Source organism: Henckelia pumila, chromosome 2 (assembly GCF_033568475.1).
Source record: "Henckelia pumila isolate YLH828 chromosome 2, ASM3356847v2, whole genome shotgun sequence".
NCBI classification, from domain to species: Eukaryota; Viridiplantae; Streptophyta; class Magnoliopsida; order Lamiales; family Gesneriaceae; genus Henckelia; species Henckelia pumila.
This window is the reverse complement of record NC_133121.1, coordinates 49,306,342-49,330,824: the sequence shown is the minus strand read 5'-3', so window position 1 is coordinate 49,330,824 and position 24,483 is coordinate 49,306,342. Positions and strand designations below refer to the sequence as shown.

At 41.1% G+C, this 24,483-nt stretch overlaps 1 protein-coding gene across 1 annotated transcript; it reads right to left on the bottom strand.

The window, feature by feature from the left end:
- Window positions 1–19,016: 19,016 nt before the first annotated feature.
- Window positions 19,017–19,665, bottom strand: LOC140877588 (uncharacterized). The gene is made up of 2 exons (XM_073281121.1): window positions 19,484–19,665; window positions 19,017–19,251 (listed from the first exon to the last, which is right to left on the bottom strand). Exons 1-2 carry the CDS (start codon window positions 19,663–19,665, stop codon window positions 19,017–19,019), a joined length of 417 nt encoding a protein of 138 aa, XP_073137222.1.
- Window positions 19,666–24,483: the final 4,818 nt, after the last annotated feature.

The following is a 24,483-nucleotide window of genomic DNA, read 5'->3' as shown; positions in this document are numbered from 1 at the left end:
TTCAATAACGATATAACCTCATATCAATGCCCAAAACAACAATAACAAGGAAACCCATCAATCTCAAAATCCAAGTTTTCGAAAATGGCTTCCAAAAATCATAACAAATCCGAACGTCGCTCTAATTCAAAACTGACAGATAATAAACGATCAGAACTCCGTCAAGAACAACATACTAGAATCTAAATCGATTCTAACAACCTCCGAAAAACAAAACATATCTGATCGGAGAAATACTTACGGTAGAACGAAGCTCTCGCAGCCGTGATCGCTAATCTGCCTTCAGAAATAAATTCTAACGGACGGATCGTGCTCGGGGTGAAATCTGGGAGCTCAAGGAGACGTCCATGGCGTCTAGAGAGGGAGGAGGCGTGTTGGGGAAGGGGATGAAGTGAAAAGGTAAGTCAACTCAAGCTTAAATATCTAACAATCTCAATATTTGCACTTTAGTCCCTGAAAAATCCGAAATTTGCAAAAAGGACCCTGAACAAAATCAAGTCGGCTCTTGAACTCTGGAATCTCCGATTATCTCAAATAAAGTCGATTAAGATAAAATCGGGGCGTTACAATTCTCCCCCACTAAGAAAAGATTTCGTCCTCGAAATCGACACGGTTCCAACACGAACTCTGTTCTCCAAACTACTCCTTCAAGTCTGTCAATCAAAAGTCGACTCCTTCTCTACAAAAAATCCTCCTAAGCTCAGTCACAATCGAATTATCTTTGGTTTCAACTCAAAGCATAACATCCAAAGTTCGACTCGTCTAATCTGGCTGTCCGTCGTTCTGAGGATATCGAACTGAAAAAGTTGAAATCAGGCAACAAAATCTCATCGAAGTCCTTGCCGAAAGAATGAGCGCATCAAGGATCTCTGTCTAAACTAACCGACTTCGGCCAAACATGACATCTGACGACCTCTGACAAGATCTCAATCCTCTAATCTTGAATGAAAGTCATTCTGTACGGAAAACGGTAGCAGATTCCAACAATCGGTCAATCAAATCAGACAGTAGATAAAATAAGAACAGCTCAAAACATCGGTTGCTGCATACAATTCCTCAGATAAAATTCGCAGTAAGAAATCTCATACAATCTAATCCTCTTCTCTGCTTTCAAATCAGTTTCGTCTGCTAAAATAATTACTCCAACTCTTAAGATTAGAACAGATCACGTGCATTTCCGCATAAGACAAATAGAAGAACATGTCTTCAAATCAATTAAGATCGCTACGAGCCCAAAGTCCAGATTCAGACATTGAGTCTCGAGCGTCTTCAACTGTCTCGATGTCTAGACTATAGCGCAATTCCACTTAATAAGAATACATCTCCAAAATCTCGATAAGAAAAGATCGCTGATCGGCATAAATTCCATCATCAAATCATACAATCGAAGAAGACCATTCGATCCAAAAGAATTCAGACATCGAAGAAAAACATACAACTGCTCGGCACAAACATCTGCTATACGATTCTCAAAAGCTCCGAAAGATCAGTACAATTCTCATTCCAAAAAGATAAGAAATCAACGATAAGAATTCCTAGTCTCAACTAATTCATCTAAAAGATCCGGTTAACAGAAGTTAACAACACTACTGGAGTATTCATCAATTCGAACGATTCAACAATTTAAAAGAGGCACGTTAAACATATACAGATTCTTCAATAAGAAGGCAAGAGATTCGCCAGTATCTAACAGTCCAATAAGAATAGGAAACTCAATATCGAACGTTACCTGATCTGTCATTATCGGGTGCAGCCTGAGTCTGCGGATCCTCAGACAGAGCAAAAACTCGTGCCTGCTGTCTGGGAGGCTGGCTTGCATACTGATTACCTTCCTGCACATTCTGTTGCTGAGGTTGGAAAGAGTGGACAGTAGGTGCTTTCTGCTGAGGCTGGGCTGTCTGTCTCGGGAAAATTCCACTCTGAGCTTGCTGAGGAACACGCTGAGGACACGTTCTCGCAAAATGCCCCGCCTGGTTACAAATATGACAGCTTCCAAAAATACCTCTACACTGATCACTGGAGTGACGACCTCCGCAGTTGGCACAAGACATGCCTGACTGTCCCGAACTCTGTCCCGATCCATACTGCCTCGAACCACTCGAGCTCGAAGAACTGGTTCCGTGCTTCTTAAACTGCTTCCCCTTCGGGAGATAGTAATCCTTCCTGTTACCTCCACTGCTACCACCCTCAGAACTCGGTGGTTGGTTCTGAAACTGAAAGGATTGATTTTGGTAATGGAACGGTTGGTTTTGGTATTGAGAAGATTGTGCCTGAAACTGTCCTTGCTGCTGCTGAGGCACAAACTGATTTCCTCTCTGTCTCCACAAACCTGCTTCTGCTCCCTTTGCGCGATTCATGGCATCCGCAAAGTTGTTAGGCCTGTTGGTATTTACCAACATGAAGACGTCAGGGTTCAAACCATTGATGAACTGATCTGCCTTAGCTTCTTCATCTGCGGCAATTAGCGGTGCAAAACGCAACAGACTATCGAACTTAGCCACGTACTCTTCAATGTTCAGATTCCCTTGCCTCAGGTTGGCAAACTCTGCTCCCTTATCTTTGCGATACGAGATAGGGAAAAACCGCTTATAAAACTCAGATTTAAAAAGAGTCCAAGTAACCTCTGTACCTCTACTCTCAAATGCTTTCTTTGTCATGATCCACCAGCTCTTAGCACCACCACGCAGCTGATGAATTACTAACCTGATTCGGCGGTCATCTGTGTAGTCAATGGAATCAAACAACTGATCCATATCATCCAACCAACTCTCACAGTCAACTGGATTTTCTGAACCCATCAACAACGGCGGATTGAACGACTGAAACCTTTTCAGCAAGGTTTCCATAGGCGTCGCTGAAGCATCCAACTGATCAACCTCAGTGCTAGCTTGCTCAGTCGCAGGGATAACTGGTGGTGTGTTTCTGTTTATCACTCGACGAGGACCCATCTGATAATCAAAGGTTAGCACACGAGATATCTCAATCGCTACCATCAGTGCCCTTACAACCGCTTGGAATACCGAATACCAGTCGAGAACAGAAACAGTTATATCTCAAGTAGATCATGCTTTATTAATTTAAATCACACAACCATGTAATTCAAATAATTCTCAAACAATAAAGCATGCTCGCATGGAATTAAGTACACAATTAAATAATTCAAACACATGCGAGGAGTCATTACACACAGACTCGATCTACCCCGCTCACTCTAGTTCGACAAAGAATCTTAACGCTCTGATACCACTTAATGTGAGACCTCGATTCTAAACCACTAATCTCGGATTAAACAACAATTAAGCGAACAAGAATCCAAGAGTAAAACAATTCAAAGTTTTTTTTTTTTTTTTTAAAACGCTGCGCGCCCGCGCGAGGAACCAAGCTCGCGCGTGCGCGGGCTTCAACAACTGAGACCAACCAAAGGCTCGCGCCCGCGTGAGGTACCAAGCTCGCGCGCGCGTGGGCAAACAATTCAGAGGCCCAACAGAGGCCTCGCGCGCGCGCGAGGAACGCCTCGCCCGCGCGCGGAAGGCCTGGGCAGAAAATGCTCAGGCTGCAGAAAATAAAGAAAGGATTCCGCGCTTGGTCCGACATGCCTTCAAATACATATGCAATAACAGGGTGTAGGAAAACATGCCATAACAAGTCATGCTTTCAGAAGGCCTAAAAAAAACAACCAGAAGTCTAAATCGATACGACAACAACATACTTCGATTTCATATTACAATCCGAATACAAACTAATTCGAATAACAAAACATATCAAGTTCGAGTTCTAACATGCTTCAATCTTAAACTAGATAAACATGCTACTTCGACTTCTAAACCGAGTCTCACTCCTACTACTTGCCCTCGAAGCTAACCATGCCTCTTCTGACTTGTTCCTGCCCCACCTGTTGCCAAGTACACATACAAAACAAAGCAACAGCCGGATAACCGGTGAGAATAATATTCCCAGTAAAAGAGACAAACATGCAATATCATAAAAACATCTCAAACGAAATGCATCATCTTCTACATATTCAAATAACAACCATGCAATTCCACAAGCATGTCTAAAACTCAATTCATATGCATAAATGCAATGCATGTCTTTAAATCTGAGATTATCAAGTCGGATAATCAAAACATTTCAGCTTTTGCTTTTGGGATCCCGAGGACGAGATCACGTAAACGACTCACCGACTCTCCCGATCGAGGTGGTGCTACGTATCTCCATCCTCTAGACTTTGGTGCAACTATAAGGAGTATGCTAGCACTAGGTGAAACAGCTACACCCAGGCCACTCACAATATAATTCCCAAAACGTCTATCATCAAAAGGGCCGTCCTGCCCGCTATTCAAATCAAGGATTCATGTTCAAGATGAATGAAATTCAAAACATAACTCAAATAATTCAAATAATCAAATAACATGCAAGTATGTGATTCTTCGGGACACTCGAATCGAGTCGGATTCGAGTCACACGTTCCATTCCAATCTAAGTCATCTTATATCTCTTTTCAACAACTTCGATGCTCCAAACCTGGAAACAACAACGATTCCTCAATCAAGATTCAATCAAACTACTTCAATCGATAATAAGAAATCGATACTATACCGGCTACAATCTCCAAGTCGAACAAAGCTGAAATCTCGCAACTCCACTAGCCTCAAATCAATCTGTGCAAGAAGTAATAAAGGCTCGAGATTAACATACAACTCAAACAAAGGCTTGGATCAACAATTCGAACCGGTAAACAATCCAAAACACAAACCGACGGCATAACGGCTATAATCTGATCAAACCGAAAATGCAGACAGCAGTTCAATAACGATATAACCTCATATCAATGCCCAAAACAACAATAACAAGGAAACCCATCAATCTCAAAATCCAAGTTTTCGAAAATGGCTTCCAAAAATCATAACAAATCCGAACGTCGCTCTAATTCAAAACTGACAGATAATAAACGATCAGAACTCCGTCAAGAACAACATACTAGAATCTAAATCGATTCTAACAACCTCCGAAAAACAAAACATATCTGATCGGAGAAATACTTACGGTAGAACGAAGCTCTCGCAGCCGTGATCGCTAATCTGCCTTCAGAAATAAATTCTAACGGACGGATCGTGCTCGGGGTGAAATCTGGGAGCTCAAGGAGACGTCCATGGCGTCTAGAGAGGGAGGAGGCGTGTTGGGGAAGGGGATGGAGTGAAAAGGTAAGTCAACTCAAGCTTAAATATCTAACAATCTCGATATTTGCACTTTAGTCCCTGAAAAATCCGAAATTTGCAAAAAGGACCCTGAACAAAATCAAGTCGGCTCTTGAACTCTGGAATCTCCGATTATCTCAAATAAAGTCGATTAAGATAAAATCGGGGCGTTACAATTCTCCCCCACTAAGAAAAGATTTCGTCCTCGAAATCGACACGGTTCCAACACGAACTCTGTTCTCCAAACTACTCCTTCAAGTCTGTCAATCAAAAGTCGACTCCTTCTCTACAAAAAATCCTCCTAAGCTCAGTCACAATCGAATTATCTTTGGTTTCAACTCAAAGCATAACATCCAAAGTTCGACTCGTCTAATCTGGCTGTCCGTCGTTCTGAGGATATCGAACTGAAAAAGTTGAAATCAGGCAACAAAATCTCATCGAAGTCCTTGCCGAAAGAATGAGCGCATCAAGGATCTCTGTCTAAAACTAACCGACTTCGGCCAAACATGACATCTGACGACCTCTGACAAGATCTCAATCCTCTAATCTTGAATGAAAGTCATTCTGTACGGAAAACGGTAGCAGATTCCAACAATCGGTCAATCAAATCAGACAGTAGATAAAATAAGAACAGCTCAAAACATCGGTTGCTGCATACAATTCCTCAGATAAAATTCGCAGTAAGAAATCTCATACAATCTAATCCTCTTCTCTGCATTCAAATCAGTTTCGTCTGCTAAAATAATTACTCCAACTCTTAAGATTAGAACAGATCACGTGCATTTCCGCATAAGACAAATAGAAGAACATGTCTTCAAATCAATTAAGATCGCTACGAGCCCAAAGTCCAGATTCAGACATTGAGTCTCGAGCGTCTTCAACTGTCTCGATGTCTAGACTATAGCGCAATTCCACTTAATAAGAATACATCTCCAAAATCTCGATAAGAAAAGATCGCTGATCGGCATAAATTCCATCATCAAATCATACAATAGAAGAAAACCATTCGATCCAAAAGAATTCAGACATCGAAGAAAAACATACAACTGCTCGGCACAAACATCTGCTATACGATTCTCAAAAGCTCCGAAAGATCAGTACAATTCTCATTCCAAAAAGATAAGAAATCAACGATAAGAATTCCTAGTCTCAACTAATTCATCTAAAAGATCCGGTTAACAGAAGTTAACAACACTACTAGAGTATTCATCAATTCGAACGATTCAACAATTTAAAAGAGGCACGTTAAACATATACAGATTCTTCAATAAGAAGGCAAGAGATTCGCCAGTATCTAACAGTCCAATAAGAATAGGAAACTCAATATCGAACGTTACCTGATCTGTCATTATCGGGTGCAGCCTGAGTCTGCGGATCCTCAGACAGAGCAAAAACTCGTGCCTGCTGTCTGGGAGGCTGGCTTGCATACTGATTACCTTCCTGCACATTCTGTTGCTGAGGTTGGAAAGAGTGGACAGTAGGTGCTTGCTGCTGAGGCTGGGCTGTCTGTCTCGGGAAAATTCCACTCTGAGCTTGCTGAGGAACACGCTGAGGACACGTTCTCGCAAAATGCCCCGCCTGGTTACAAATATGACAGCTTCCAAAAATACCTCTACACTGATCACTGGAGTGACGACCTCCGCAGTTGGCACAAGACATGCCTGACTGTCCCGAACTCTGTCCCGATCCATACTGCCTCGAACCACTCGAGCTCGAAGAACTGGTTCCGTGCTTCTTAAACTGCTTCCCCTTCGAGAGATAGTAATCCTTCCTGTTACCTCCACTGCTACCACCCTCAGAACTCGGTGGTTGGTTCTGAAACTGAAAGGATTGATTTTGGTAATGGAACGGTTGGTTTTGGTATTGAGAAGATTGTGCCTGAAACTGTCCTTGCTGCTGCTGAGGCACAAACTGATTTCCTCTCTGTCTCCACAAACCTGCTTCTGCTCCCTTTGCGCGATTCATGGCATCCGCAAAGTTGTTAGGCCTGTTGGTATTTACCAACGTGAAGACGTCAGGGTTCAAACCATTGATGAACTGATCTGCCTTAGCTTCTTCATCTCCGGCAATTAGCGGTGCAAAACGCAACAGACTATCGAACTTAGCCACGTACTCTTCAATGTTCAGATTCCCTTGCCTCAGGTTGGCAAACTCTGCTCCCTTATCTTTGCGATACGAGATAGGGAAAAACCGCTTATAAAACTCAGATTTAAAAAGAGTCCAAGTAACCTCTGTACCTCTACTCTCAAATGCTTTCTTTGTCATGATCCACCAGCTCTTAGCACCACCACGCAGCTGATGAATTACTAACCTGATTCGGCGGTCATCTGTGTAGTCAATGGAATCAAACAACTGATCCATATCATCCAACCAACTCTCACAGTCAACTGGATTTTCTGAACCCATCAACAACGGCGGATTGAACGAATGAAACCTTTTCAGCAAGGTTTCCATAGGCGTCGCTGAAGCATCCAACTGATCAACCTCAGTGCTAGCTTGCTCAGTCGCAGGGATAACTGGTGGTGTGTTTCTGTTTATCACTCGACGAGGACCCATCTGATAATCAAAGGTTAGCACACGAGATATCTCAATCGCTACCATCAGTGCCCTTACAACCGCTTGGAATACCGAATACCAGTCGAGAACAGAAACAGTTATATCTCAAGTAGATCATGCTTTATTAATTTAAATCACACAACCATGTAATTCAAATAATTCTCAAACAATAAAGCATGCTCGCATGGAATTAAGTACACAATTAAATAATTCAAACACATGCGAGGAGTCATTACACACAGACTCGATCTACCCCGCTCACTCTAGTTCGACAAAGAATCTTAACGCTCTGATACCACTTAATGTGAAACCTCGATTCTAAACCACTAATCTCGGATTAAACAACAATTAAGCGAACAAGAATCCAAGAGTAAAACAATTCAAAGTTTTTTTTTTTTTTTTTTTTTTAAAACGCTGCGCGCCCGCGCGAGGAACCAAGCTCGCGCGTGCGCGGGCTTCAACAACTGAGACCAACCAAAGGCTCGCGCCCGCGTGAGGTACCAAGCTCGCGTGCGCGTGGGCAAACAATTCAGAGGCCCAACAGAGGCCTCGCGCGCGCGCGAGGAACGCCTCGCCCGCGCGCGGAAGGCCTGGGCAGAAAATGCTCAGGCTGCAGAAAATAAAGAAAGGATTCCGCGCTTGGTCCGACATGCCTTCAAATACATATGCAATAACAGGGTGTAGGAAAACATGCCATAACAAGTCATGCTTTCAGAAGGCCTAAAAAAAACAACCAGAAGTCTAAATCGATACGACAACAACATACTTCGATTTCATATTACAATCCGAATACAAACTAATTCGAATAACAAAACATATCAAGTTCGAGTTCTAACATGCTTCAATCTTAAACTAGATAAACATGCTACTTCGACTTCTAAACCGAGTCTCACTCCTACTACTTGCCCTCGAAGCTAACCATGCCTCTTCTGACTTGTTCCTGCCCCACCTGTTGCCAAGTACACATACAAAACAAAGCAACAGCCGGATAACCGGTGAGAATAATATTCCCAGTAAAAGAGACAAACATGCAATATCATAAAAACATCTCAAACGAAATGCATCATCTTCTACATATTCAAATAACAACCATGCAATTCCACAAGCATGTCTAAAACTCAATTCATATGCATAAATGCAATGCATGTCTTTAAATCTGAGATTATCAAGTCGGATAATCAAAACATTTCAGCTTTTGCTTTTGGGATCCCGAGGACGAGATCACGTAAACGACTCACCGACTCTCCCGATCGAGGTGGTGCTACGTATCTCCATCCTCTAGACTTTGGTGCAACTATAAGGAGTATGCTAGCACTAGGTGAAACAGCTACACCCAGGCCACTCACAATATAATTCCCAAAACGTCTATCATCAAAAGGGCCGTCCTGCCCGCTATTCAAATCAAGGATTCATGTTCAAGATGAATGAAATTCAAAACATAACTCAAATAATTCAAATAATCAAATAACATGCAAGTATGTGATTCTTCGGGACACTCGAATCGAGTCGGATTCGAGTCACACGTTCCATTCCAATCTAAGTCATCTTATATCTCTTTTCAACAACTTCGATGCTCCAAACCTGGAAACAACAACGATTCCTCAATCAAGATTCAATCAAACTACTTCAATCGATAATAAGAAATCGATACTATACCGGCTACAATCTCCAAGTCGAACAAAGCTGAAATCTCGCAACTCCACTGGCCTCAAATCAATCTGTGCAAGAAGTAATAAAGGCTCGAGATTAACATACAACTCAAACAAAGGCTTGGATCAACAATTCGAACCGGTAAACAATCCAAAACACAAACCGACGGCATAACGGCTATAATCTGATCAAACCGAAAATGCAGACAGCAGTTCAATAACGATATAACCTCATATCAATGCCCAAAACAACAATAACAAGGAAACCCATCAATCTCAAAATCTAAGTTTTCGAAAATGGCTTCCAAAAATCATAACAAATCCGAACGTCGCTCTAATTCAAAACTGACAGATAATAAACGATCAGAACTCCGTCAAGAACAACATACTAGAATCTAAATCGATTCTAACAACCTCCGAAAAACAAAACATATCTGATCGGAGAAATACTTACGGTAGAACGAAGCTCTCGCAGCCGTGATCGCTAATCTGCCTTCAGAAATAAATTCTAACGGACGGATCGTGCTCGGGGTGAAATCTGGGAGCTCAAGGAGACGTCCATGGCGTCTAGAGAGGGAGGAGGCGTGTTGGGGAAGGGGATGAAGTGAAAAGGTAAGTCAACTCAAGCTTAAATATCTAACAATCTCAATATTTGCACTTTAGTCCCTGAAAAATCCGAAATTTGCAAAAGGACCCTGAACAAAATCAAGTCGGCTCTTGAACTCTGGAATCTCCGATTATCTCAAATAAAGTCGATTAAGATAAAATCGGGGCGTTACAATTCTCCCCCACTAAGAAAAGATTTCGTCCTCGAAATCGACACGGTTCCAACACGAACTCTGTTCTCCAAACTACTCCTTCAAGTCTGTCAATCAAAAGTCGACTCCTTCTCTACAAAAAATCCTCCTAAGCTCAGTCACAATCGAATTATCTTTGGTTTCAACTCAAAGCATAACATCCAAAGTTCGACTCGTCTAATCTGGCTGTCCGTCGTTCTGAGGATATCGAACTGAAAAAGTTGAAATCAGGCAACAAAATCTCATCGAAGTCCTTGCCGAAAGAATGAGCGCATCAAGGATCTCTGTCTAAACTAACCGACTTCGGCCAAACATGACATCTGACGACCTCTGACAAGATCTCAATCCTCTAATCTTGAATGAAAGTCATTCTGTACGGAAAACGGTAGCAGATTCCAACAATCGGTCAATCAAATCAGACAGTAGATAAAATAAGAACAGCTCAAAACATCGGTTGCTGCATACAATTCCTCAGATAAAATTCGCAGTAAGAAATCTCATACAATCTAATCCTCTTCTCTGCTTTCAAATCAGTTTCGTCTGCTAAAATAATTACTCCAACTCTTAAGATTAGAACAGATCACGTGCATTTCCGCATAAGACAAATAGAAGAACATGTCTTCAAATCAATTAAGATCGCTACGAGCCCAAAGTCCAGATTCAGACATTGAGTCTCGAGCGTCTTCAACTGTCTCGATGTCTAGACTATAGCGCAATTCCACTTAATAAGAATACATCTCCAAAATCTCGATAAGAAAAGATCGCTGATCGGCATAAATTCCATCATCAAATCATACAATCGAAGAAGACCATTCGATCCAAAAGAATTCAGACATCGAAGAAAAACATACAACTGCTCGGCACAAACATCTGCTATACGATTCTCAAAAGCTCCGAAAGATCAGTACAATTCTCATTCCAAAAAGATAAGAAATCAACGATAAGAATTCCTAGTCTCAACTAATTCATCTAAAAGATCCGGTTAACAGAAGTTAACAACACTACTGGAGTATTCATCAATTCGAACGATTCAACAATTTAAAAGAGGCACGTTAAACATATACAGATTCTTCAATAAGAAGGCAAGAGATTCGCCAGTATCTAACAGTCCAATAAGAATAGGAAACTCAATATCGAACGTTACCTGATCTGTCATTATCGGGTGCAGCCTGAGTCTGCGGATCCTCAGACAGAGCAAAAACTCGTGCCTGCTGTCTGGGAGGCTGGCTTGCATACTGATTACCTTCCTGCACATTCTGTTTCTGAGGTTGGAAAGAGTGGACAGTAGGTGCTTTCTGCTGAGGCTGGGCTGTCTGTCTCGGGAAAATTCCACTCTGAGCTTGCTGAGGAACACGCTGAGGACACGTTCTCGCAAAATGCCCCACCTGGTTACAAATATGACAGCTTCCAAAAATACCTCTACACTGATCACTGGAGTGACGACCTCCGCAGTTGGCACAAGACATGCCTGACTGTCCCGAACTCTGTCCCGATCCATACTGCCTCGAACCACTCGAGCTCGAAGAACTGGTTCCGTGCTTCTTAAACTGCTTCCCCTTCGGGAGATAGTAATCCTTCCTGTTACCTCCACTGCTACCACCCTCAGAACTCGGTGGTTGGTTCTGAAACTGAAAGGATTGATTTTGGTAATGGAACGGTTGGTTTTGGTATTGAGAAGATTGTGCCTGAAACTGTCCTTGCTGCTGGAGGCACAAACTGATTTCCTCTCTGTCTCCACAAACCTGCTTCTGCTCCCTTTGCGCGATTCATGGCATCCGCAAAGTTGTTAGGCCTGTTGGTATTTACCAACGTGAAGACGTCAGGGTTCAAACCATTGATGAACTGATCTGCCTTAGCTTCTTCATCTCCGGCAATTAGTGGTGCAAAACGCAACAGACTATCGAACTTAGCCACGTACTCTTCAATGTTCAGATTCCCTTGCCTCAGGTTGGCAAACTCTGCTCCCTTATCTTTGCGATACGAGATAGGAAAAAACCGCTTATAAAACTCAGATTTAAAAAGAGTCCAAGTAACCTCTGTACCTCTACTCTCAAATGCTTTCCTTGTCATGATCCACCAGCTCTTAGCACCACCACGCAGCTGATGAATTACTAACCTGATTCGGCGGTCATCTGTGTAGTCAATGGAATCAAACAACTGATCCATATCATCCAACCAACTCTCACAGTCAACTGGATTTTCTGAACCCATCAACAACGGCGGATTGAACGACTGAAACCTTTTCAGCAAGGTTTCCATAGGCGTCGCTGAAGCATCCAACTGATCAACCTCAGTGCTAGCTTGCTCAGTCGCAGGGATAACTGGTGGTGTGTTTCTGTTTATCACTCGACGAGGACCCATCTGATAATCAAAGGTTAGCACACGAGATATCTCAATCGCTACCATCAGTGCCCTTACAACCGCTTGGAATACCGAATACCAGTCGAGAACAGAAACAGTTATATCTCAAGTAGATCATGCTTTATTAATTTAAATCACACAACCATGTAATTCAAATAATTCTCAAACAATAAAGCATGCTCGCATGGAATTAAGTACACAATTAAATAATTCAAACACATGCGAGGAGTCATTACACACAGACTCGATCTACCCCGCTCACTCTAGTTCGACAAAGAATCTTAACGCTCTGATACCACTTAATGTGAGACCTCGATTCTAAACCACTAATCTCGGATTAAACAACAATTAAGCGAACAAGAATCCAAGAGTAAAACAATTCAAAGTTTTTTTTTTTTTTTTAAAACGCCGCGCGCCCGCGCGAGGAACCAAGCTCGCGCGTGCGCGGGCTTCAACAACTGAGACCAACCAAAGGCTCGCGCCCGCGTGAGGTACCAAGCTCGCGCGCGCGTGGGCAAACAATTCAGAGGCCCAACAGAGGCCTCGCGCGCGCGCGAGGAACGCCTCGCCCGCGCGCGGAAGGCCTGGGCAGAAAATGCTCAGGCTGCAGAAAATAAAGAAAGGATTCCGCGCTTGGTCCGACATGCCTTCAAATACATATGCAATAACAGGGTGTAGGAAAACATGCCATAACAAGTCATGCTTTCAGAAGGCCTAAAAAAAACAACCAGAAGTCTAAATCGATACGACAACAACATACTTCGATTTCATATTACAATCCGAATACAAACTAATTCGAATAACAAAACATATCAAGTTCGAGTTCTAACATGCTTCAATCTTAAACTAGATAAACATGCTACTTCGACTTCTAAACCGAGTCTCACTCCTACTACTTGCCCTCGAAGCTAACCATGCCTCTTCTGACTTGTTCCTGCCCCACCTGTTGCCAAGTACACATACAAAACAATGCAACAGCCGGATAACCGGTGAGAATAATATTCCCAGTAAAAGAGACAAACATGCAATATCATAAAAACATCTCAAACGAAATGCATCATCTTCTACATATTCAAATAACAACCATGCAATTCCACAAGCATGTCTAAAACTCAATTCATATGCATAAATGCAATGCATGTCTTTAAATCTGAGATTATCAAGTCGGATAATCAAAACATTTCAGCTTTTGCTTTTGGGATCCCGAGGACGAGATCACGTAAACGACTCACCGACTCTCCCGATCGAGGTGGTGCTACGTATCTCCATCCTCTAGACTTTGGTGCAACTATAAGGAGTATGCTAGCACTAGGTGAAACAGCTACACCCAGGCCACTCACAATATAATTCCCAAAACGTCTATCATCAAAAGGGCCGTCCTGCCCGCTATTCAAATCAAGGATTCATGTTCAAGATGAATGAAATTCAAAACATAACTCAAATAATTCAAATAATCAAATAACATGCAAGTATGTGATTCTTCGGGACACTCGAATCGAGTCGGATTCGAGTCACACGTTCCATTCCAATCTAAGTCATCTTATACCTCTTTTCAACAATTTCGATGCTCCAAACCTGGAAACAACAACGATTCCTCAATCAAGATTCAATCAAACTACTTCAATCGATAATAAGAAATCGATACTATACCGGCTACAATCTCCAAGTCGAACAAAGCTGAAATCTCGCAACTCCACTGGCCTCAAATCAATCTGTGCAAGAAGTAATAAAGGCTCGAGATTAACATACAACTCAAACAAAGGCTTGGATCAACAATTCGAACTGGTAAACAATCCAAAACTCAAACCGACGGCATAACGGCTATAATCTGATCAAACCGAAAATGCAGACAGCAGTTCAATAACGATATAACCTCATATCAATGCCCAAAACAACAATAACAAGGAAACCCATCAATCTCAAAATCCAAGTTTTCGAAAATGGCTTCCAAAAATCATAACAAATCCGAACATCGCTCTAATTCAAAACTGACAGATAATAAACGATCAGAACTCCGTCAAGAACAACATACTAGAATCTAAATCGATTCTAACAACCTCCGAAAAACAAAACATATCTGATCGGAGAAATACTTACGGTAGAACGAAGCTCTCGCAGCCGTGATCGCTAATCTGCCTTCAGAAATAAATTCTAACGGACGGATCGTGCTCGGGGTGAAATCTGGGAGCTCAAGGAGACGTCCATGGCGTCTAGAGAGGGAGGAGGCGTGTTGGGGAAGGGGATGAAGTGAAAAGGTAAGTCAACTCAAGCTTAAATATCTAACAATCTCAATATTTGCACTTTAGTCCCTGAAAAATCCGAAATTTGCAAAAAGGACCCTGAACAAAATCAAGTCGGCTCTTGAACTCTGGAATCTCCGATTATCTCAAATAAAGTCGATTAAGATAAAATCGGGGCGTTACAAGTACTGATGCTCGGTGTCGAAGGTACGCGTCCCTTGTTCTTTTTCTTATTTTCTAATCATTAGGGACAATGATTACATTAAGTTTGGGGGGTAAATCAGTGTTTGATTTAGTTGGTTGGTTGATATTGTAGTTGAATTTTATTGTGTGCTTCATTGATAAAATTTTTGTTTGAGTTTATTTGTTGTTTAAGTGAGTGAGTTGAGTTTTGAACAGAAGTCAAGAAATAATTGGATGCATGGCCAATGATGAAAAAAAATTTGTGCTATAAATGAAATTCATTATTGTCCACCTATCTGAAAAATATTTTTGAGAAAAATGGAACCAAGTGAATGAACAATTTCCTATATACTCTGTGATTAATACTTGAATCTGAATTTTGTGACATACAGACATAGATATGATTGAGGCATTGTTTGAAATTTTTGGACCTGAATTTTCATTGAAATAAATTTATCCTTAGTTGCCTATTTGAGCCTACACGTATATTAGTACATTGAGGTACGAGAAAATTTGTTGTGAAAATCATCGATTACTGCTAATGATTATTCTTTTCTGCACTGGTTGATATTTGTATGAATTAATTGTGGATTGAGACTTGTCTAGAACTAGTTCGAACACTCTTCGAGGCGCAATACGGGCATAACTATGATTAAAAATGATTTAGGCAATTTTTTTGAATTCGTTTGAGTCTTTCAAGTTACCTATAATGCATGTATCCCTAGTACCTTATTTGAGCCGTATTGAAAATCGAATAGCATGCGTGTAAACGTGTGATAAACCCCCATTCGTCATTATTTCAAGGTCCTACATTGACTATCTGAATAGCCTAAACACTATTTTTTACCTTTAAGGGAGTAATTTGAATGCTAAAATATTATATGCTCCTAGTTAATATTTATGAAAAATGGAATGGTGTGGTGGATGAAAAGAGAAAATCAAAAAGGTAGTAGTGAGAAAGAAAAAAATTTGTGGTTGAAAAAAGTTGTGAAACAATTGTTTGTATAGAAAGTGTGAAAGATGAAAAAATCAATGAAGTGAAAATAAGTGTGAAAATGTGAATGAAAAGGAGTTGAAGTTAGATTGAGCATAAGTATAAATTACTCCTTATTTTGAATTCTTATCCTTCATTTGTAGCCATGAGCCAGGCCTTACATTACAAGCTGATTAAGTTCTATTGACCGAGTCTCAGTTGCCCAATATACTAGTAGAGAAGAGTTGCAAAAATTTAGCCTATGGACTATTGATTGATACTTTTAATGATTATGAATTTTGACTGAAACATGCACACACATTATTTATTTGCATTTACCTGATTGTGAGTATTTTTTACTAATATTCTATATTTGATCCTATTTTACCTTAAAAAGTCCTCATGATCTATGAATGTATGAATTGAACTTAGATAAAGGTGTTTTGAACTAGAGTTGCGGAGGTTGTGAGTTTATGCGGTTATTTGGTTATGATTAAAACTTTAAAGTGTTAGTAGGTTGGATGAGATTGGATTTGAAATTTTTTTGAAATCATTGCTGAGGCCATTGCTCCATAATATTTCTTGGCTATTCTTGTTGGTTTTGGTGATATGAAGTTTTTTAGAATTTATTGTTTTTGATAGTTTTGCTCGGGACTAGCAAAAGTCTAAGTTTGGAGGTATTTGATAAGTGTATTTTATACACTTAATTTATATATGATTTTAATTGTTAAATATTTGTTTCGAGCATATTTATGTGTGGGTTTTGTTGTTTTTGTGAGTATAGAAAATTATTGAATTATTGTGGAAAAGAGAAGAAAAATAAAATTTATGAGAAAATAGAGAAAGAAATTAAAAGGATAAAATAAAAGAAGAAAAGAAGAATTGAAAGAAGTCAGGAAGAAAGAAACGACAATGAAAGTTATTGGGCTTTTCATAATAGGCCAAAAGATTGGCGTTAAAGTTTAGCTCTTGAGAAAAGCTATCGCGCTACATTATGAGAGATTGAAGATTTAAGCAGAGGCTTATGCACGCTCGCGTGAATCCTGGAGCGCCTGCGCGTCGCGAGAAATCTGAAATTGGGAATTTTTATCGGGAAGAAAACTTTTATATTTTATGGGTTTTAGAGTGGGCTTTTGTGTCAACATATAAAAGGGATTTTTCTTATCAGACTATGGAAGAAGCCGCCACACACAATACACACATCAGAGATCGTGACTTTCTGTGTGAAATTTCTGAAGGATTTCTGTGCTTTTATCTGAAGAACAAAGACGGAGTTCGAGAGTCCGGACACGGCGTCGACGACGGATTTGTTTCCTTTACTTTTTATTTATTTTATTCTGAATATGTTTAGATTTTTGAACATGTTTTGTTTTATTAAGAATTTTATTATGAACTAAATTTTTAGAGTCTAGAGGTTGATGGAACCTGGTGTAGACGCTTTCATGAATTTTTGATTTTATTGAATTGAGTTTCTTCTAGATTAATTGTTTTTTTAGAATTGATTGTCTTTTCAATTATCTGATCAATAATTGATTTGTAATATTTATTTGAAATCTGGCACTCGGGAGAGGAGATTTTGAATAGGACCAATAGAAAATACACTGTTATTTATTTATATCGCTCGAGAGAGTGTATAATTTTAACAGAGCTTTTTAAAAAGAACATTGTTTTGAATTGATCACTGCATGTAGATTCTTAATAGGGATATTGGAATTGAATTGTAGTTGATATATTTTATTCGGCACTCGTGAGAGGGAATAATACACTTAAGTGTTTTTGGCTATTAATTGACTGAAATTCTTGAAGATTAATTAATTAGGATTATTGTTGTTGAAACCAGGTGAAATCTATACCTCTAGACCATTTTTCTCTGATTGATATTTATCTGAAAGTTGTGTGCGTGCTATAAAATCATCTGCTTATTTTTATTTTTCTGCAAAATTCTCAAAGTTGGATTTTCTAGATAAAGTTTGGACTATTTTAATTACAAGCACTGAATATTTTCATTTTAATCCCTGTGGGATCGATTCTTGATTTTATCACTATATTAAAACTTGACACTCGTACGCTTGCGAGTAATTTTCACAACAGCAACATATAAGTATATATATCATGCAAGCTATCTCGGTCAGTACTTACGTACCTCTAACACTGCAGGTCAAATCCTAGCACCACTGGTCTAGATCCCACGCCTACAAGTCCACACTAAGGTGTCTAGAATGAAAAAACCCATGCATCACTAAATAATCTCTAAAAGCCTTAAATAAGCTATTTCATACTCCGATATATTTTTAGGAAGCCAAAGCTATACTTGCGTCCTTCGTCAGCCCTTTTCTTCCCGCTTGCCTCAAAACTAGGCCACAACTCCTCTACGATGTCTGGATCGCTATGCCACTTCCGAATTCCCCATAGGATGCCTAGAACTCCCTAGATCTTAGTTAGAAGGATAAGGAATAGTGAGAGAAAAGAGGAGAGGTGCGAGTGAAATGAGCTCTCAGACCCTCTATTTATAGGGGAAGTTAGGAGCCTTGTGACCCGACTTTGGATCCTCCGTTCTTGACTTCACAGCCTCCGATCCTGTTCGGAGCCTCAGATCCTGAATTCGGATCCTCCGAAGTACCATCATTGACGTCACCAATGATGTATTATTCTCGAACAGCTGGCCATGCAAGTTCGGAGCCTCCGATCTCAGGTTCGGATCCTCTGAACCCGTTCGGAGCCTCCTAACCTGGTTCGGATCCTCCGAACCCTCTGAACCCTCGGAACCTTCCTGACCATTTTTGAGCATTTTGAACCAATTTTTGAACTCCTTAGATCCTTTTGGAAACCCCTTAATCATTTTTACTAAATCTAAACATGATCATTGGAATTAATTACAAATAAATCCTGAATTCTGACTATGGGTCACTACATTCTCCCCCCCTTAACAAATTTCATCCTCGAAATTTAAGTTTAGAGGAAAATACAAAAATTTAAACAATGTTCTTTATTACAACTGAACATAGTACAAATCTTTCTTACAAAGAAAAGTACAAAACATCAAAACTCTGGAAGCTCAGCTAGCATCTGCTCTCTAGCTCCCAAGTTGCTTCTTCAGTTTCCCTATGCTGCCACTGCACCATCACAAGAGGTATGCGCTTGTTTTGAAGCACCTTGTCCTTCCTATCGAGTATCCTGAGGGGTCTCTCCACATAGGACAAATCCTGATCCAATTGCACCTCAGTTGGATGCAAAATGTGCAACTCATCCGCCATATACTGTCTCATCAAGGACACGTGAAACACATCATGGATGCTGGAAAGATATGGAGGCAAAGCTAGACAATAAGCCACGTCTCCCACTTTCTCAAGAATCTCGAACGGTCTGATAAATCTCGGCGACAACTTGCCCTTGAGTCCAAATCTCATCACCTTCCAAAAAGGTGACACTCGCAGGAACACATGTTCCCCTACCTCGAAATATAATGGTCTACAGTGAGTGTTAGCGTAGCTAGCCTATCGATCCTAGGTTGCCTTAATCCTCTTACGGATCATCTCCACTGCATCGCTCATCTGCTGAATCATCTGAGGACTTCGACTTGACGCTCACCAACTTTGTCCAAAACAAAGGTGTACGACAGCGTCGTCCGTACAAAGCCTCGAATGATGCCATGCCAATCCTGTTGTGGTAACTGTTGTTATAAGCAAACTCCACTAACTCCAAATTCATGCCACGCTGTTCCAAAATCCATCACTGTCGCTCGAATCATGTCCTCGAGAGTACGGATAGTCCTCTCACTCTGCCCATCGGTCTCCGGGTGATAAGCTATACTCAAACTCAGAGTAGTGCCAAGAGCTCGCTGGAAGCTACCCCAAAATCTAGAGGTAAACCTCGGATCTCTATCGCTGACAATGCTCAACGGAATCCCGTGCAAAAGGACAACCTCTTGCATGTACAGACGTGCCATCCGATCGAAAGTAAAGTTCCGATTATAAGGCAATAAATGCACGAACTTCGACAATCGATCAACAACAATCCAAATAGCATCACAATTCCTGAAAGACATACGTAAGTGGGTGAAAAAATCCATCGTCACGTGCTCCCACTTCCACTCAGGAATATCTAAACTCTGAAGCAGTCCACCGGGTCGTCGAAATTCTGCTTTTACTTGCTAACACACATGGCATCGAGACACAAACTGATAAACATTGCGCTTCATTCCTTTCCACCAGAACCTCGTACGTAGATCCTTGTACATTTTCATGCTGCCTGGATTTACAGAAAATCTACTACGATGAGACTATGACAGAATCTCCTCTCGTAACGTGGAATCATCGAGAACTACTAGACATCCAGAGAAACACAACAGACCATCATTCTAAAAATGAAAACCAGAGGTATTCCCATCCTGAGCCAAACGAGCTAACTTCTGCGTCTTCGGATCAACAGTCTGTGACTCACGTATATGCGTATACAACTCTGGTTCGGCAAGTACAGATGAAACGCGAATTCCCTGCTGTTCCTTCTTGTGTCGAAAAGTGAAACCCAAGGAAAAACACTCCTCTACCACTTGCGCAACCGAGCTGGTACGAAGCAAACTCACATACACTTCTCGGCTAAGAGCATCCGCAATTGGATTAGAAGTGTCTAGATGGTACTTGATCTCACAATCGTTTTCCTTCAGAAAATCCATCCAACGTTGCTGCCTCATGTTCAACTCAGCCTGAGTGATAAAGTAATTCAACTTTTATGGTCAGTGAAGATCTCGAACCTCTCACTGTACAAATAATGACATCATATCTTAAGAGCAAATACAATGGCCACAAGCTCCAAATCGTGTACGGGATAGTTCTCCTCATGAGTCTTCAATTGCCTAGAGGCATAGGCAATCACATGACCTCTCTGTGATAACACACATCCCAAACCCTGGAGAGAAGCATCGGTGTGAAATACAAAGCCACCTGATCCAGACGGTAGAGTCAATACTGGAGTTGTAGTCCGACGGCGCCGTAACTCGTGAAAACTCTCCTTGCACTCCGACGTCCAAACGAAAGGCACATCCTTCCTCGTCAACTACGTCAAAGACTTAGCAATCTGAGAAACGTTCTCCACGAATCTCCGATAGTAGCCTGCCATCCCAAAAAAACTATGGATCTCTAAAACTATCGTCGGGCGTGACCAGTTCAAAATGGCTTCCGTCTTACTAAGATCAACGGAAACATCGTCTCGTGAGATCACATGACCAAGAAAGACAACTCTATCAATCCAGAATTTACACTTGCTCAACTTAGCATACAACTGTCTCTCTCTCAGTATCTTCAATACTGTACGGATATGGAACACGTGCTCGTCAAAGCTACGAGAATACACAAGATTATCGTCGATGAACACTACAACAAACTTATCCAAAAAGTTGCAAAATACTTGGTTCATCAAATCCATGAAGATTGCTGGAGAATTCGTCAAACCAAACGACATCACTAAGAACTCGTAGTGACCATACCGCGTACAAAATGCTATCTTGGAGATGTCCTCCTCTCTAACCCTCAACTGATAATATCCTGACCGCAGATCAATCTTCGAATAAACAGTAGTGCCCTGAAGCTGATCAAACAGATCGTCAATCCATGGAAGAGGGTACTTATTCTTAACGGTCTGTTGATTGAGCTGTCGACAGTCTATGCAAAGATGCATCGACCCAACTTTCTTCTTAACAAAAAGGACTGGGGCTCCCCATGGCGAAACACACTGCCGAATGTAGCCCTTATCAAGAAGATCCTGAAGTTGCTTCTGGAGCTCTCTCATATCAGTGGGTGCTAATCGATACCGAGCTCTTGAAATCGGTGATGTCCCTGGAACTAACTCAATGCAAAACTCAATCTCCCTCACTGGTGGCAAACCTGGAATCTCCTCCGGAAAAACATCGGGAAACTCACGGACTACGGGTATCTCTTGGATGCCCGGTCCCTCCAAGGATGCATCGATGACGTAGATAAGGTAGCCTTTCCCGCCATACTCTAAAGCACGCCGGGCTTTCAAAGCAGAAACCACTGGCATCGGGGGTCGCGCTCCCTCACCATAGAAATACCATGCCTCACCATCCTCAGGACGAAACGGAACAAATCTTTGATAGCAATCTACTATCGCTCTGTAGTCAAGAGATCAATCCCAATAATGTAGTCGAAATCCTCCATAGCTAGGATCACCAGGTTAGCACTAAGCTGATACATTTCAAAATCCAACGAGCAATACACCACTGGATGCTTAGCTAAAACCTCGCTACCCATCGGAGTATAAACCACTAACAAAATGTCTAAGGGAATACACGGCAATCTATACTTCTTAGCAAAATGTGCTGAGATGAATGAGTGTGATGCACCAGTGTCAATCAAGACATACGCAGGAAAAACACATAAACTACAGGTACCTGCAATCATACGGTCAATGTCTACCTCTGCCTGCTCCTGGTTTAGTGCAAATACCTGCCCCTGGACATGTGGTCGCAAGGAAGAATGACCTCGAGAAGATGTCTGTCGCTGTGATGGCTGCAACTACGGGTGCTGCTGATGAGAAGGCTGCTTTTGATACTGCTGTTGTGGCTGTTGCACGGATGCCTGAGAACCTCCAGAACCACCAGCTCCTCACATCAGAGTATGGCAATCTCTCTTCATGTGTCCCTCCTGTCCACACTCAAAACACGCTCCAGTCGATTGAGGACACTGGCTTGGTGGAAGATTATTAAAATCTAGATTTTATTTGATAATTAGTTATCTAATAAAATAAATACACAGTACATAATGAGTAATTATTTATTGGTCTCCTTCATTGGTCATGAAACGTGAGAATTAGAATTGCGCCTTTTAATGCTTTGATTTTGTTACCCTACCGATGGTGTCTGTTTTGATTCAATATCAAGGCTAGATCTCTTATGATAAAATTTTAGTTTTATTTTAAGTTTGACCGTCCTTACGGCGGCATTCTTAAGTTAAATCTAAAATTTAAAACGAAGGGTCTTACTCATGAAGGTATGAGATCAAATGTGTTGATTATATCTTTGACCAAAATTTATTTTTAATTTACGGTAGTTAATATGTGTGTATATAAGAGTTTTTTTTGTAGCACATGAATTAATCAAGAAGAGTCTTGGTTTAACTAAGCAAACTATGCGATCGTCCCAATGACGACATTATAGAATGTGGTTAGTTGAATTATCGACGGAATGGTATTTTGGTATTTGTGAGACCACGTTTCTAATCCTCTAATAACGAATAAATAAACAAAATCGAACACGAGAGCCAATATAAAATCGAATCAAATTTTTTTTTTTTAAAAAAAAAGGGACGCGCGGCCGCGACTCTCCAGGCGCGGCCGCGTATAGCCCCCTGCCCTGGGCGCGCGGGCGTGCATGGCGTCCTGCCCGGGGAGGTGCAGGGCGCGCCTCCCGGACGAGCGGGCGCGCATAGCCTGCTGAAATCGCTTCCAAAAAGACCTCAAAAGTGTAAAATAACACCCTGAAAGGTTCCGACATGATCCAACTATTGATTCAACAATCATAAGATATTCAAAATACAAAAGGAGAGTAGATCATGCAATAGACTAAGTTCTTCCAAAGTACAACATGTCGAGTTCTAAGAAGGAGTTCAAACGACTCAACAAAACTCAAAATAGATCATTCGACTCGACCCTACAACACGGTGTCTCACGTCTATCGTCACACCCCGAGCTAACCCAAACGACTTGGTCCAGCTCCTGATCCTCCTGTTGCCAAGTACACATACAAACAAAGACAACAGCCGGATAAACCGGTTAGAAATATAATTTCTAAGTAAAAGAGACAGACATGCAATATCAAGTAAACACCTCAGATCGAAATGTAATAATCAGTAACAAATCAAAATGAAAATGAATAAATGCATGACTTCAAAACTCGGGATTATCAAATCAGATAATCGAAATGTCAATCAGTATTCGGTTGGGATCCCGGGGCCAAGTCTTCACAACAACTCACCGACACACCCATTCGGGGTGGATGTCGTTCAACTCAACCCCTAGACTTCAGAGCAACTATAAGAAGTATTCTGGCACTTGAAAAATCTAGAATTCCAAGGCCACTCCAATATAGCTCCCTAAATCGTCTAATTTCAAAACGAATCGAATAATCGGCTCAATATTAATTCAAGTGCATCAATAACTAAATCAAGTTCACGCAAGAAAATAAACAAGCGGTATCTGATTTTCGGGAACTCGAGAATAAGTCGATCTCGAGTATTCGTTCCCATTCATTTCAATGTCGACTTTTACCTTTTTCTCGAAGCTTCAATCAATCATGTCAAACAAGAGACAACTCGGTTTAACTCTAAACAATTCAAAACTCAAAGTCGATAAATCAAACAATCTATACCGTCTTCCAACTCTTCGATTGGTAACCAATCTCCAAGTTCTCCAATCCCAATCTCTAGTCAACTGTCAAAACATCGAGACACGGATTCGATATCAACTCGAAGTTCAAACTCAATCAAATTCGATATACAAATCAAACCGAACCAA